Source organism: Gossypium hirsutum, chromosome A08, assembly GCF_007990345.1.
Source record: "Gossypium hirsutum isolate 1008001.06 chromosome A08, Gossypium_hirsutum_v2.1, whole genome shotgun sequence".
NCBI classification, from domain to species: Eukaryota; Viridiplantae; Streptophyta; class Magnoliopsida; order Malvales; family Malvaceae; genus Gossypium; species Gossypium hirsutum.
Genome location: NC_053431.1, coordinates 5,768,142 through 5,784,136, shown reverse-complemented (window position 1 = coordinate 5,784,136; position 15,995 = coordinate 5,768,142). Strand labels below are relative to the sequence as shown.

The 15,995-nt window shown below is 33.5% G+C and overlaps 2 protein-coding genes across 2 annotated transcripts; both read left to right on the top strand.

Moving 5' to 3' along the window:
- The first annotated feature begins 6,026 nt into the window (after positions 1-6,026).
- LOC107949722 (desiccation-related protein PCC13-62) lies at positions 6,027-8,583 on the top strand. Its single transcript, XM_016884471.2, has 3 exons — positions 6,027-6,495; positions 6,576-6,801; positions 8,034-8,583. Exons 1-3 carry the CDS (start codon positions 6,125-6,127, stop codon positions 8,424-8,426), a joined length of 990 nt encoding a protein of 329 aa, XP_016739960.2. The 5' UTR covers positions 6,027-6,124; the 3' UTR covers positions 8,427-8,583.
- Positions 8,584-14,480: 5,897 nt separating this feature from the next.
- On the top strand, positions 14,481-15,269 carry LOC107887117 (desiccation-related protein PCC13-62-like). Its single transcript, XM_016811294.1, has 2 exons — positions 14,481-14,505; positions 14,899-15,269. The coding sequence occupies exons 1-2, from the start codon at positions 14,481-14,483 to the stop codon at positions 15,267-15,269; spliced, it is 396 nt and encodes a 131-aa protein (XP_016666783.1).
- Positions 15,270-15,995: the final 726 nt, after the last annotated feature.

Below are 15,995 nucleotides of genomic sequence, written 5' to 3'. Positions count from 1 at the left end.
ATTATGCATTATTTTAAAATGATATTTTCATGTTATGTGTTATTCTTTTACATACTTTTATTTTATATTTTTTTTAAACCCAATATATTTTATATATAATTATTATTCTTTTATAAATATTTTGTTATTATGTTTTATATATTGTATAGCAAATACTATTTTAAGATTATTATTAAATATTTTGTCTTTATTTGTATTATATGTATATTTTATTAACAATAACTCATTTCATTTTTTTTTTGCATATGCCATATGTCATGTGTTATATGTTATTTTTTATATTTATTATTTGATATTACATTTCATGAACATGTACATTGATATCGTATTACTCTTTTTTGTATGTCATGCATTATTTAATTATTACTTTTTTGTATATCATACATTATTTAATTATTACTTTGTATGTTTGTACGTTTTGTTTATTCATTCTCAATACATGCTATATATATATCTTTGTATGCATATTGTTAATATTTGCTATATGTATTATTTATATATATATGTATCTAATGCACGATCTTTATATTATTGCCATCATTTTGTTTAAATGCATGTATTATTTACCTACTACAATAATATGTTACTATGTATGATTTATAATACAATACGATTCCCCACGCATCATTTTTAAAAAACAAGACTTCAAAATTTTCAAAAATAAAAAGGTAATGCTTGGTATTTGGAAGCTTCGAAAAAAGTAGTGCCCTAACTTATTGGGTTGCAATTTTGTCTCGTTGAGTTCGAATGGTCAAATATCCTTCTAAGTTTTTTGAGATTTTCAAAATATAAGCAACTGTCTTGGAATCTCAAAGCAATATGTCCTAACTTATTGGATATGGCGTTTTGCTGTTTCGAGATAGGGATTTTCAAAAAAAGGGCTAACTTAGTGTCCATACTTTGATACGAGTGAACCCTAATTTTCAAAATCAAAATATTTTAAAGAGGATTACATCTTGAAATCTTTGAATTTCCAACATTAAAGACATTTGGTAATTAATCAGGTACCAATTTTTTGGGCGTTACGAGGGTGCTAACCCTTCCTCGTACGTAACCGGCTCCCGAACCCGTTTTCTGATTTCGTAGGCCAAAACTAATGATTTTAAAACAAAATGTTTCGAAAGTGATCCAATCGCACTTAAAAAGATTGGTGGCGACTCCCGTTTTCGTTTTTTCTTAAAATCGATTCCCATTTTCCAAAACTTGATTTTAAAAATGGTCTCGACAGCTGCAATATGGAATAAAATAGTAGTACAAATAAACTGGAGAAAGTATAATGAATTGATTTTGAACTTAACAAAAAATACAACAAAGCATAGTAGATTTATAGGCTAAAAATACTAACTGCCCCTAAAAAAGTGCAATTACTTAAAATAAATTGTCACATCCCAAAAGCTGGGTTAGTAGAAATTGGGTTGTTGAACCAAGAGAGGTCACGCCCTGTTTTAGAACAACTGTTGTAGGAATGGTGTCAAGTGAATTGATTTGGTTTAGTGGTTAAGAGTTATGTTTATATGCCTAAGGTCTTGTGTTCAAATCCCTTCCCTTCAGTCTTTATTAAATTTTGTTCCAACCCTTATCCTCGCTCAACTATTGACAAGAATGACCTTGCTAGTTCAGTGCTAGTTCACTGGTAGAAAGATAGAGATCGAAACAAATAACTCTCGTGGTCCAGAATAAATAAATAAAAAGAACTTCGAGCATTAAATAGCTTGTATCCATAGAACATTTGACGTGACATAGATAATGAATAAATAGGAGTTAATATCATTCCAATTGCCATTACGAAAGTAATTAGTATTTTTGGCATTAAAAAATATTTTTGGCTGGTAATTATTCCAAAAAAGACTATCAATTCTGCAACAAAACCACTCATACCCGGTAATGCAAGAGAATCCATGGATAAGATACTGAACATCGTAAATATTTTGGGAATCAAAATGGCCATTCCGCCCATTTCGTCGAGATAAACAAGACGCATTCTATCATAAATCTTTCCTGCCAAGAAAAAAAGTGCAGCACCGATAAAGCCATGAGATATTATTTGTAAAATAGCTCCGTTGAGTCCCATATCAGTTATCAAACCAATTCCTATAATTATGAAACCCATATAAGATACGGAGGAATAGGCTATTCTTTTTTTTTTAAATTCCGTTGACTAAGAGATGTTGAAGCTGCATAAATTATTTGAATTGTACCTACTATTATCAAGATCTCCTTATTTTCTAATCTCATTGGAAATTAAATAAAGACAATTCCTATTTGCGATAGCTATTTGTGCAAGTATTTTACGATCCAAAAGCAACTATTTCTTGTATAGATTGTGTATTAATCTACTATAACTATAGGATACCCCCACTTCGCGAATTACTGCATTTATTCTAGTGATCCACAAACGACGAAAATCCCTTTTTTTCCTATCTCTACCCGATGAGCCGAAACCAAAGCTCTTATTCTTTCTTGAGTAATAGTTCGAGTAAGTCTTGAATGAGCCCCTTGAAAGCTTGATGCAAATAAAATATTTTTTTTCGACGTCTACGAACTATATATCCCCGTTTAATTCTGGTCATTGAATAAAAGAAAATTTGATGAATAACTAATTCTTTCTTTCAGTTATTCTTTTCTAGTCTATTAATAACAAAACGAGGTCCTATGTTAGAAAAATTTGATAATAATAACTAATCAAAGTTAGTTGGGATGCAAGTAGCTTTTCTAAATTCTTTTTTTTTTTGAAAATTTCCTAAAGAAATATTTCTAAAATCTCTCCACTTTCTACTGTCCCTCTCTGTCCAGTTCTCAATCTCCTGTTTTCTTTTTTTTGGGGGGGTTTCAATAAGTTTTGGTCACTCTTTCTCTGTTGGTTTTCTTTTCTTTTTATTATGTTCCATATCTTTTCTATAACCAATCTCTTTTTCTTTCTCTTTGAAGATGTTTTTTGCCACTGTGTCACAGTCGCATATTGTTCTGCCCTCTTGTCGGTTCTTTTCTTTTCGTTTCTTCTACTGTTGAGTTGTTTTGCGCCAACGTCCTTTTCAGTCTTGATTGCTGGCTGTGAGTGGTAAGGATGTTGATTTAAGACTTGTATTCTGTAAATGGGTTGTTTTTTACATGCTTGGATATGAATTCTTATTTTAGGCGATATTAGTTTGAATGGTTGGAAATATGTGATTTAGGTAAAGAATTAGAAGCGGCTAGTCTTCCGAAAAATTAGAAGCGTTACGAAATTCCTCTTCTGTTTGGGTAAATGATCGATGCCTTGTTAAGTCTGAATTTTAGTGTTAAAAAAAATCAATTCGAATGTTTAGCATTACGACCAATTTAGTGGTCGGATTTAGTATGACATTTGCTAAATAGTTCATTTTGAATGTCATTTTTAGGTGTTGGTATTGTTGTTGTTGCATTGGCATCGAAAAATGATTAGGTGTGTAACGGTAATCCCAAAAATCAGTGAACGACATAAAGCCGTAAAATCAACTGTCAATGCCACACAGTCGTGTGCCAGAACATGTGAGCCACACAGTCATGTGTCAAACCGTATGGGCCACACAGGCTCAGCCAGATAGGCAATGTGGGCTACACGGTCGTGGGGGCCCATTTTCTGTAAATTTTAGTTAGGGTTATATATTATGTGCAATTCGAGGTTAGTCACCCCGTTGGGTCTGTTATGTGATACGTATAGCTTATATATACAAAATTTGATATTCTGTTTCTATATTTGTAACTTTTGAAAGCATGTTAGCATGTTCTAATGTGTAAAGCATGTATGATTTGTGTGTATCTAGAGATATGGATAGTGATTGCATGTACATTGGGGTAGGTTTATGATGTGATGGAAGAAGTGTTGGTAGTTTAATGATCTACCTTATCTAGTGGTTTTAACCACATATCTGTCCTGGTGGCTTAACCACACTTATCTAATTCTGACGGATTATTGCATTATTGTCTGGCAGCTTTGACTGCACTATTCTATATAGTGACATACGCTCACTTATTAGTGTATAGGGTTGGATGGGTGTTTATTACCCTATTTGGTATGTAATGATGGACATAGATGGTGTGTAGTGGATGGGGGTAGGATATGCATCTATTATGTAATAAGTGTTACATCGCATGATATGCCATGCCATTCATATCTGATCTTATTATTATGTTGCAATGCATGGTATATCATGCAGTGTATTCTATTCGATTTTTTACTTCTGGGTGAAGTTAACATCTGTTCTATTTGTGTGCGGGCTGAGTTACACACTAAACTTTATAAGCTCAACCAGTTTTTCTGACTTCTCAGGTAATAAACAAACTTAGAATCAAGCGGTGCACGAGAGCTCGAATTGTTTCTCTAGTTAAATAAATAAGACGATTTATGTTTTTTTTTAAATTATTCTGAATTTTTCAGACTTTTTGGACTGTAAACTATTTTAGACTTTAATTCTCATTTTGGTTGGTTTTGTCGGACTATAAAATATTTTTATCGTAACTACAAAGCTATATGTTTTCAAAAATTAAAGTCATGATTTTTAAAATTTAATACTATGAAATTTCTGCTGCACAATAAAGTAATCACTTAGGTGTTTTTCTGTAAAAAATAAACAAATAGTTTTAACGAGAATTTTCCTAAAAAATGGATAGCAATTTACCAAAGTTAATATTTTCAAAATTCACGTTTTCGAATTCAAAATTTGTGTTTAAAATGAAATTATGTAATTTCTCAATATTCGGCCATAACATTCAGGCCGTGGGTGGGGTGCTACACAATTCTATAAAATATGAAACTAAATTATTTGACTTGATAAAAAATAAAAATAAAAACAGAAAATTAATGTAAAATGCACTAAGTTTTTGACAAGCTTGTAAAGTATTTTAAAGTCCGCAAGTAAGTTAAAGATGTGACATATGTCTCATAAGATATATTTGAAAAATGAGATAATTGTCATATCATTAACCAGCTTTTGGAGTCTACAAACACTCCACAAGTTGAGTATTTCATCAATCGACAACTAAATTTTAAGAAAAAAAGAGTATAAATATAAGAGTGAAGTTGCAACTAGACAAGTGAATCGAATTTAAAACAGAGTCTACTACTTACCGAATTATGATAAATTATTCTCCAAGTAAAACTCTAAACGCATAATCAATTGTGTATAAAATATGAGAGTAGAATCCAACAAATCAAAGACCTTATCTCATTTACCTTGAGAGTTGATAGATCTGGTACGGATTAAGACAAAAAGAAATTGATGATGTTCAAATAATTGACCAAAGTTGTAACTTCAATGCCTACGTGCCACCAACTCTTAACGAAAGAAAAGTTAATGATTTGAAAGCATTTGGTCTAATTTTTAGCTAGTTTCAATTTTAAATCTCCTTTTTCAAGCAATGACTTGCGTTTCAAAGTAAAGGTTTTGGATTTGGTCATTTGAAGCATACTTTTCCCAACCAAATTTTACATCAATCTATTTCTAAACGCAACCCATTTTCTAACCATTCACTTCCTTCTTTTTTTTCGTTTAACATACGATTGGTTGCACTACTAAGAATAAAAAAAAAATTTTAAATGGAAATGAAAAACATTACTTAAATTACCCAATATGTATATTATCACCAACACATTCTAGAAAACTACTTTTTCCTTATTTTAAATCATTTTTTATCTATATTTATATTTTTGGGTTGTTTTGATAAAAATTAATTATTTTTTTAATAGAAATATTGAATAAAACAATAATTTTTTAAAATATTGGTCTGGAAATTTGCCTAGTATCCCATGTGTACTTTATATTAATATGTCACTATTTATCTTATATGTCATGTTAATAAATAATTTTTAAAAAAAATGGAATACACGTAGATTGCATGCATGTTGTTAAGTTTAATGGTCAGTGTTTTCGTTAAAAGAACAACAATTTGAGTTTTTAAAAGGTTGAGGATAAATTTTAGCTAAAAAAAGAATAAAGACCAAAATTAACAAAATATGTAAATGTTAATGACTAAATTTATCATCCCACCTAAAATTTATCTGATATAGTTTGAATAGGAAAAATGATCCAAACTACTAACCTATGCAAATGTCTAGTTACCCTTTAAACAAAAATATTATATATATAGCTAGTGGTCCTTTCATTTCATGCAGGAAGGAAACAAAATTTTAAGTAACAAATTTGGTTATAGAAAAATGGCTACTCCATCAACACTTTGCTGTGCTATACTTCTCTTCCTATTTCCATTACAATTCATGGCAACAACAACCCCTTCTTGCCCCGGTGATTGCGAGCCTATTGATGCCGATGACAATGATCGATTTCATTTTGCTCAAAACTTAGAGTTCCTTGAAGCTGAGTTCTTCTTGCATGGTGCACTTGGCAAAGGCCTCGACGCCTTTGAACCCGAACTTGCTAAAGGCGGACCACCTCCGATCGGTGGCAGACGGGCCAATCTTGACTACCTTACTCGTCGAATCATTGAGGAATTCGGTTATCAAGAAATCGGTCATAACAGGTAAGTTTTCTGGACGAAAATATATAAATTTGATGATTAAGGTTTTATAGATGAGTGTTGATTTTGGGTTACCTTGGTAGGGAAATTGTGAGAAGAACCGGTGGGATTCCAAGGCCTTTGATTGATATTAGCTCTCAAAACTTTGCAAAATTATTTGATAAAGCAGCAGGGTACAATTTGGATCCTCCATTTGATCCTTATGAAGATCCCATCAAGTATATGCTAGCAGTATATGCTATCCCCTATGTGGGACTCAATGGCTATGTTGGTACAACCCCTTGCCTCAAAAGATTCTCTTCAAAACAGGTAAATAAAAACTTCTATCCTTAAAACGGACATAAAGGATATATTAATCATATTGGTTAAATCTTGAATGGATTAAATTTTAAGTTGTTTGTGTTATTGCAGTTCTAAGTAACTTCATTTTTCTTAAATTGATAATTCTTTTTTGGGATAAGTATCAAATTTATACATGAATTTTGTTTCATATGTATACATGAAACTTCGATTTTTATTCAATTATACACATTTAAATAAATGAATACATACATTTATTTTCATATTGAATTTATATAATTGTATGCGTATACAATATATCAAGATAAAATGGTGCTAATTCAAAAATGTTGATAGTGATTTGTGGAAACTGAATCAAATTAAAATTTCATGTATAAAATTACACAAAATTTCATGAAATTAATATATAGTTAATTTTTTTTATGTTAGATATTTTATGGTATCATATTCTAATTTCTGTTAGATTATTTATATAAGTTTATGGCATGATAAGTTCTTTTATCATGATGGACCCAATTAAAACGTTTTTTTTTAAGAATTATTACAAAATTGGGAAGAAGATGGATTACCAAGGGTTGGACCACTATCTTTGGTGCCAACTTTGCCACTAGGGGTGGCGTTAGGAATTTGTTTAAGGGCCTTATAAAATTTTGGGAGAGTTAAAAGCTAAACATTTTGTTATAAAAAGACCTAAATTAAACTGATAATTTTATAGAGGAGCAAAAAATACAAGTTTTCTATTTAATCATAGACTAAAGAGATTTAAATTGAATGTCTCAATTTTTTGGAGGGGCCAGAAAGCAATATTTTTATTTAGTTAATGAGGTGAAAGCCCTGTTCACTAAATTTGTCACATTTTGACTTTTAATAATTAAGATTTATCAACTTTGAGCTTTTATTGTTATGCAAATTTAAAATATATATATATAAATTCCAATCAAGTGGCTTTTAAAATATATATATATATTATAAAATCTAATTAATTAAAATAATTGAGGTTAAAATTTAAAAAGTTTGACTTTAAAAATATCAATTATAATTTTTGAATTTTGCCTATATGTTATTCTCCTTTAAAATGTGTAATATAATCCGCTACTTTATCTCTACCTACATATGATTCGGACTCATTAATATGATTACAAATCAATTTAACCTTAAATTACTTACGATATCCTATATTCAAGTCAAATCTCTTTGACTTTAGATCAGAAGCTTAATCGATGTTTTCCGATGTCATATAGTTGGTTGCAGGGTTGTTGGGAGTGGAAGCTGGACAAGATGCAGTTACAAGAGAATGGTTATATAAGAAAGGTGATGAAAAAGTGGAACCGTACGACATAACAGTGGTTGAATTCACAAACATGATCTCGGGGCTAAGGAACGAGCTAGGCAAGTGTGGTATCAAGGATGAAGGCCTAATAGTACCCAAGGAGCTCGGTGCCGAGAATCGAACCACCAGCAACGTGCTGTCGGCAGACCCGAATTCGCTCTCTTACCCGAGAACACCGCAAGAAATTCTAAGGATTGTGTACAGTACCGGTAACGAGCATAGGCCAGGTGGGTTCTTTCCTAAAGGTGGCAATGGGAGAATTGCTAGAGAATACCTCTATAATGATCAACTCAGAGGACTGTGAATTGATTTATTTAAAAACTCTAAGATTATGTTATAATATAATTTAAGACGAATGCTTTGTTTATAATTGATTTGAATAATAATCTCCAAGGAGACTTAATGTATTGCTTGCATGAAACTAGTATATATATATATATGAAGCATATTTTTCCATTTTACTTTAATCTAGTTCTAAACGCAACCCATTTTTTAACCATTCACTTCATTTTTCATTTTTTTGTTTAACGTACGATTGCTTTCACTACTAAGGAAAATAAAAAATAAAATAAAAAAGCCTTGCCCGAGAATCTTTGCTTGGGAGCACCTTGGTTTAAACCATACGCGAGCAGCTTCTGCGGCAGAGTCAGAACTCATCGCTTAGTCAGCTCTCCCACCACTACCATTAATTACCCAATATATAGAGAGAGAGAGCATAAACGTGTATCACCAAGACATTCTAGAAAACTACTTTATCCTTTTTTAAAATATGGCTTTTTTTAGATAAATAACCCAATAATATAAAAAAATTATGAAAATGATTTTAGTATCAATTTATTTATAAAAATGACCTTATTTTTAAGGTATCAATGAGTGCAGCCATTTCTTAAGGCTGCACCACATCAAAATGTGACAAAATTATTGTCTCATAATTACAAAAATTATTAGATATAAAAAATTATTTTTTTTGTGCTGCCAATTCCCAAGGCAGCACGGCACCTATATAAATTTTCTAAATACATTGTATTTTCACTGATATTTTCAAATATAAATGAAAAAATATATATTATTAATTTTTGGTTTCGTCTTCCTCAATGGAGACACCAAATTGAATTAAAAATATATATGTTGGTGCCACCTCCTTCAATATAGGACCAATACCAATAAAAAAAATTCTCTAGTGCCTACTCTAGATGTGGTTGTACCATTTTTTTTTTGGAATATTTTGTGCTGCCACTTCACATAGAGTCACCAAAAAAGTAAAAAATAAAATTTCTTGGTCCCTGCTCTAGATGTGGTGACACCAATAATTTTTTTAATTGAATTTTAATTGTGTTAAACAATATTTGAAATGTTATTGTGTTAAGCAAGATTTAATCTGTTAGTTATATATATAAAATACAATCAGTGGAAGGAAAAAATGTTTAGTTGATGAGAAAAATAAATGTATTGTTCCATATAATCTGATACTCATGCCAATAAATTCTGGTGCCAAAATATTGATTTACTTATTCTGGGGACTCTATATGAAGTGATGAGACTGAAAGTTTCAAAAGACGTCTGGAGTAAGGACCGAGGGAAATTTTTTATACTATTTTTGGTGACTCGGGGACCAAAAAATTCAAAAAAAAAATCCTTGTGCCACCACATCCAAAGTAGGGACCAAGAATTTTTTCTAACCTTTTTTGGTGACTCGGTGTAAAGTGGCAGCACCAAAAAATTCTAAAAAAAAATTTATGGTGCCGTCACATATGGAGTAAGCACTAGTGTCACGGGGATAGACCTTTCATCTCGCAATCTGTGCGGCCTTAGGCAATTTGCTTGTCCAAACTCGCCCAAGTTAGTATTTACACCCAAATATGAGGGTTCCTTAAGAACTCCTCCAAGGCACCAATTTGTATAGCGGAAGCGATTGTACCAAAAGAAGCTACAAATAAGCAAAAGAAAGCCAAAGAAAGAATGCACACAAGGTGTTTGAGTAAATGCCCAAGAATTCTACTACTTTTAAGAATTCAACATACAATGGATGGTTTACAAATGAAGGGGAGGCTCTCTATTTATAGTTGAGCTCCCCCAGAATCGACGGTCAAGATACATTTACATCGACGGATGAGATTAATGATATCCCATGATTTAAAAGATTTACAAGATATGCCTTATCAAATCTAATCTAATCTTTACGAGATATGATTCTCTCTATCTTTTAAGATTAGTTGCCCAAAATAGCCTAAGTTGCCATATCTTCGCTATTGGGCCACCTAGGCTTCTCCAACAATTCTTTGAATCGGGCTAGTTCTTGTGGGCTGAATGATCCCCATCTAATCGATCGACCTCCATGGGGCGCATCTTGTGTCATGGTCACGGGCTTGGAACTTTGGTCCGTGACATTCTCCCCCACCCATTCTCGCAACGCCCTCGTTGCGACTTCCGAATGGCACTGACTTGATTCATCTCGAAACTCTCTCGTTGCCTTAGCTTCTTCCCAGGTTGCCTTGCAATCGGGTTGTCCCTTTCTTCGGAACCTTTGCCTCGGCTTCCGTCGCCTCTTAACTTGAACCGTTGCACTCGTGGGTACATCTCTTTGGCAAGAAGTCTCCACTTTAACTTGCCCCAATTCTAACTTAGTCCCATTGAAATCCCTTCGATTCGCACATCTTGGCTTTGTTCCACCCACAGTCCCTCGGCCTTCTTGCTTACGAACTTTGAAAGGGCCCCTACGATCTTGCTAAGCCAACAAGTCAGAAATCAAAACACTATCAGTGTGTTTCCAATGTACCTTACTCGCGACATTCACTCGTCTCGACTGCTTTTGCATTGCTTCTTTCTCATCGAAGTCTAATGCACAATCCACCTTCCCCAAAGGTGATGTCTCCACAGTTGACTCCACAGGTCTCATATTAGACTCACACTCCACTAAATTTTTTGAAGGGGCTTTTGTAGCCTTCCGTTCTATCGAGTTAATGCTTCTCCCATACGAAACATCTTTGATTAGTTGGATTGACGACAACACCTTGGTCTTAACCTTCATATCCCGATGCACTGGCACAACAATTTTTTATGACGGCCCAATGAAAATATGGATTTTATCGGCCCATGGAAACAAAACTGTCTGAATCCTGTTTAAGAAGTTTAAACCAAGCACATAATCGTAATCATCTAATTGGATTACCTCAAAGTCTTCCTTGCTTTTCCATTCGCTGATTTGTAGCTCCACATTACGAGCTACTCCCACAGTTGGGGCCTCCTCGGAATTTACTGTCTTGATCTTCTTATTCAATTTCCTAATCGATAGACCAAGCTTATTAGTAGCCTTTTCTGATATGAACAAGTTTGACGCTCCCGTATCAATAAGAGCACTCCGCTTCTGACCTGCAATGTTGATGTCCACAAACATCAACCCCTCTCTATTATTCTTTAATTTTGGAATAAGAACCATCGAACCAACCCTCGATGTTCTTCCCTCCATAGGCTTCGCCTCTTCTTTCAGATCAACTTTCGTTTGGATAGTCGACATCATCGATCTCTTCGAACATTTTTGCAACATGTGTGGTCATTGACAAAGGAAGCATTTTATTCTCTTCCCTTTGTCCCTTGGGTTGTTGGATCTCCGCTTCGTATCTCGTGGTCTCTCATTGCCACTTGTGCTATCAGTTCCCCGATTCGCATCTCGCGGTTTCTCATTGCCACTTGTGCTATCAGTACTGTGGCCATCATCGCTATGTCCCTCTTCATCTTCCTCATGGTTTCTCTCACTATTTCCCTTTCCATTGGGCTAAGATGATTCAAACTTGTCTTTCGTTAGACCAAGTTCAACAAAGGACTTTGCTTCAGCCATGGCTACAGTAAGTTCGGTGATCCCTTACCTACGCAACTCTTGTTTTGGCTACAGTTTTAACCCATCCTTTTACCAATAAAACGCTTCTTTCTCGCTCAAGTCGGAGATTTGAAGCATCAACTCACTAAATGCCCGAACATACTCCCGAACAGTGCCTTGTTGCGTGAGACGGCGCAATTTAGCCAGAGCCTCCTTCTCGGCATACTGTGGGTAAAACTGCTTCTTCAACTCTCTTTGGAACTCCTCCCAAGTTCCAACTGCGTTCCCTCCATGTTTCTCATCCGTGGACCTATGACGCCACTACAAGAAAGCCACATCAGTAAAATAGATTGAGGCTGTGTTTACCTTAATTGTATCATCTTCGATGCCCATCGCTCGGAAGTATTGCTCCATTTCCCACAAAAAGTTGTCCACGTCTCTTGCGGACCTTGCACCTTTGAACTTCTCCGGTTTGGGAACATCCACTGCTTGTTGCTTCGATTTTGAAGATAACATCCCATTAATCAAAGCAGTTTTGTAAATCGTGAACTCCCTTTTAAGCTCTTCGATTTCTTTCTTCATGGCTAACATCATATCCTCGAGATTCTTATCCCTCTTTGCCAGCTTTTCCGTAGTGGAGTTCACTAACTCATTCAGCTTTTCTGCATTGGCACCTAGAGAATCCAACACAAAATCTCTGAGTTGCTCCTCCATTGAGTCAAACCCATCTGTACGTCCCTCGACCAACTCAAGCGTCTCCTTCATGTTCCCTACAGACTCCTCGAGATTAACAACTCGATCTTCCAACGTTGACAGCATGTCCCTCGAGCGACTTGCTTTTCTACCCCTCCTACGAGTCTGCATTGGCTCATTCTGATCAACAACTTCTTTTGACATCCCAACAGTGCCTTGGAACCAATAGCTCAGATACTACTTGCCACGGGGCTGGATCTTTCATCTCGCAATCTGTACGGCCTTAGGCAATTTGCTCGTCCAAACTCGCCCAAGTCAGCCTTTACACCCAAAGATGAGGGTTCCTTAAGAACTCCTCCAAGGCACCAATTTGTATAGCGGAAGCGATTGTGCCAAAAGAAGCTACAAATAAGCAAAAGAAAGCCAAAGAAAAAATGCACACAAGGTGTTTGAGTAAATGTCCAAGAATTCTATTACTCTTAAGAATTCAACATACAATGGATGATTTACAAATGAGGGGGAGGCTCTCTATTTATAGTTGAGCTCCCCCAAAACCGATGGTCAAGATACATTTAAATCGACGGACGAGATTAACGATATCCCATGATTTAAGGGATTTACAAGATATGCCTTATCAAATCTAATCTAATCTTTACAAGATATGATTCTCTCTATCTTTTAAGATTAGTTGCCCAAAATAGCCTAAGTTGTCATATCTTCGCTATTGGGCCACCCAGGCTTCAATCTAACAGGCTTCTCCAACAATTCTTTGAATCGGGCCAGTTCTTGTGGGCTGAATGATCCTCATCTAATCGATCGACCTCCATGAGGCGCATCTTGTGCCATGGTCACGGGCTTAGAACTTTAGCCCGTGACACTAGAGAGAAAAAAAAAGTTATTGGTATTGGTGCCTTTATTGAAGGAGGCGGCACCAACAAATATTTTTTTAATCCAATTTGGTGCCTCCATTAAAGGGGATGACACCAAAAATTAATAAAATATATATTTTTTTCATTTACCTCCAGAAATACCCATGAAAATACAATGTATTTAGAAAACTTACATGGGTGCCGCCTTAGGAAGTGACAGCACAAAAAAAAAGAATTTTTTTATATCTAATGATTTTTGTAATTATAAGGCAATGATGCTAGCACATTTTGAGGTGATGCTGCCTTAGGAAGTGGTGGTGCTCATTAACACGGTAGAAACAAGGTCATTTTCCTAAATAATCTAGAATTAAGGTCAATTTTCATAATTTTTTAATATTATTAGATTATTTATCTAAAAAATCCTTAAAATATATTTCTTTTATTTAAATTTAGGGTTTGTTTCGATATAAATTAAAGTTTTAAAATTTAAGTATAATGATAAATTTAGCTAATAACGTTTACAATTTTTTTAATTTAGTCTTTATTAATTTCTTAATTAAATTTTTAAATTTTCAAAAAGAATCAAATCATTTTGTAACAGATATTTTGAATAAAACATTAATTTTTTAACAATATTGGTGTTACAACCTACATGATAGTCCATGCGTACTTTATGTTGACATGACACTATTTGTCTTATATGTCATGTCAATAAATAATTTAAAATTAAAAAAAATCATATTTCATAAAATTATAAAAAGTTCATAAACTTTTTTAAAATAAAAACATGAAATACACGTGAATTGCATGCATTTTGTTAAGTTTAATGGTCAGTATTTTCATTCAACTCTTTTTGAAAGGTTGGTGGTCAAAATTGATTCTTTTTAAAAGATTGACGACAAAATTTAATTTAAAAAATAAAAACTAAATTAACAAAATATGTAAACTTTAATGACTAAATTTATCTTACATAGCTAGTAAAATGGCTACTCCATCGTCACTTTGCTGTGCTATACTTCTCTTCCTATTTTCCTTACCATTCATGACACCAACCCCTTTTTGCTCCCATGATTGTGAGCCTATTGATGTTTTTCAATAAAGTACCTTTTAAATATATATTATAAAATCTAATTAATTAAATAATTTAGGTTAATTTTGATTTCATTGGGGTAAAGAAAAAATTATTTTTGAATTTTGCCTAAATGTTATAATCAAGTTTGTCATGTAATTGGCTACTCTATCTCTACCTACGTATGATTGAAAGTTTGAGATTCATCAAAATGATCATAAATCGATTTAATCTTAAATTACTTATGAGATCTTATATTCAAGCCAAATCTCTTTAATTTTAAATTAGATGCTTAATAGATATTTTTTCGATGTCATATAGTTGGTTGCAGGGTTGTTGGGAGTGGATGCAGTTCTAAGAACAATGTTATATGAGAAAGGTGAAGAAAAAGTGGACCCGTACGACATAATGGTGTTTGAATTCACAAATATGATCTCAAGGCTAAGGAACGAGCTAGACAAGTGTGGTGTCAAGGATGAAGGCCTAATTGTACCTTTGAAGCATGGTGCCGAGAGTCAAACCACCAGCAACGTGTTGCTGGCCGACCCAGATTTGCTCTCTTACTCGAGAACACCGAAGGAGATTATGAGGATCATGTACGGTACCGGTGATGAGCATAGGCCGGGTGGGTTCTTCCCCAAGGGAGCTAATGGGAGAATTGCTAGAGAATACCTCAATAATAATAAACTCAGAGGGCTATGAATTGATTTATTTGAAAGCTCCAAGATAATGTTATAATATGGTTTGAGATGGGTGTTTTGCTTATAATTTATCTAAATAATGGCCTCCGGAGGAGGCTTAATGTTTTGCTTGCATGAAACTAGTATTGGTTTGTATTTCATCTTAAATTTTACCATTTGTTTTGCATGATTTGTTTTTCTTTTCTTTTCCCTTGTCATTTTATATTATTTTTTTCACATTTAAGGTGAGTTAACTAATCTAACTAATATGTCATTGTCGCTCCTATCATGTGCATATATCATGTATCATGATGAGTTTTGTCCAATTCTTTCTAAATTGATTCAGTTTTATCCAGTTCTTCGTCCATTTGCGTTATACTAGTTGGATTTTACATTGTAATTAGTTCGACATATATTTGTACATGTATTATAATTATATTGTATTTGTTCTAAATTTTATTTATGCTACCTATTATTTTAACACGTTAGATCCAAAAACTATCTTTGTGATAGGCTACATAAGTGTTTTAAAGATTTTTCCTATTAAATCCAAAGTGGCATTTAATGCCTAAATTAATAGGTAGGTTAATAGAAGAGTTAGATCCAAATAAATGCTTAAATGGATAGGTAGGTTAACATAACCTTTGAGGACTCAATTATAATATTTTAAAGTTTAAGGACTAATATAAAATTTAAGTAATAGTTTGAGGATGTTTGATGAATTAACCCACGTCTTAAGTAACTCGGT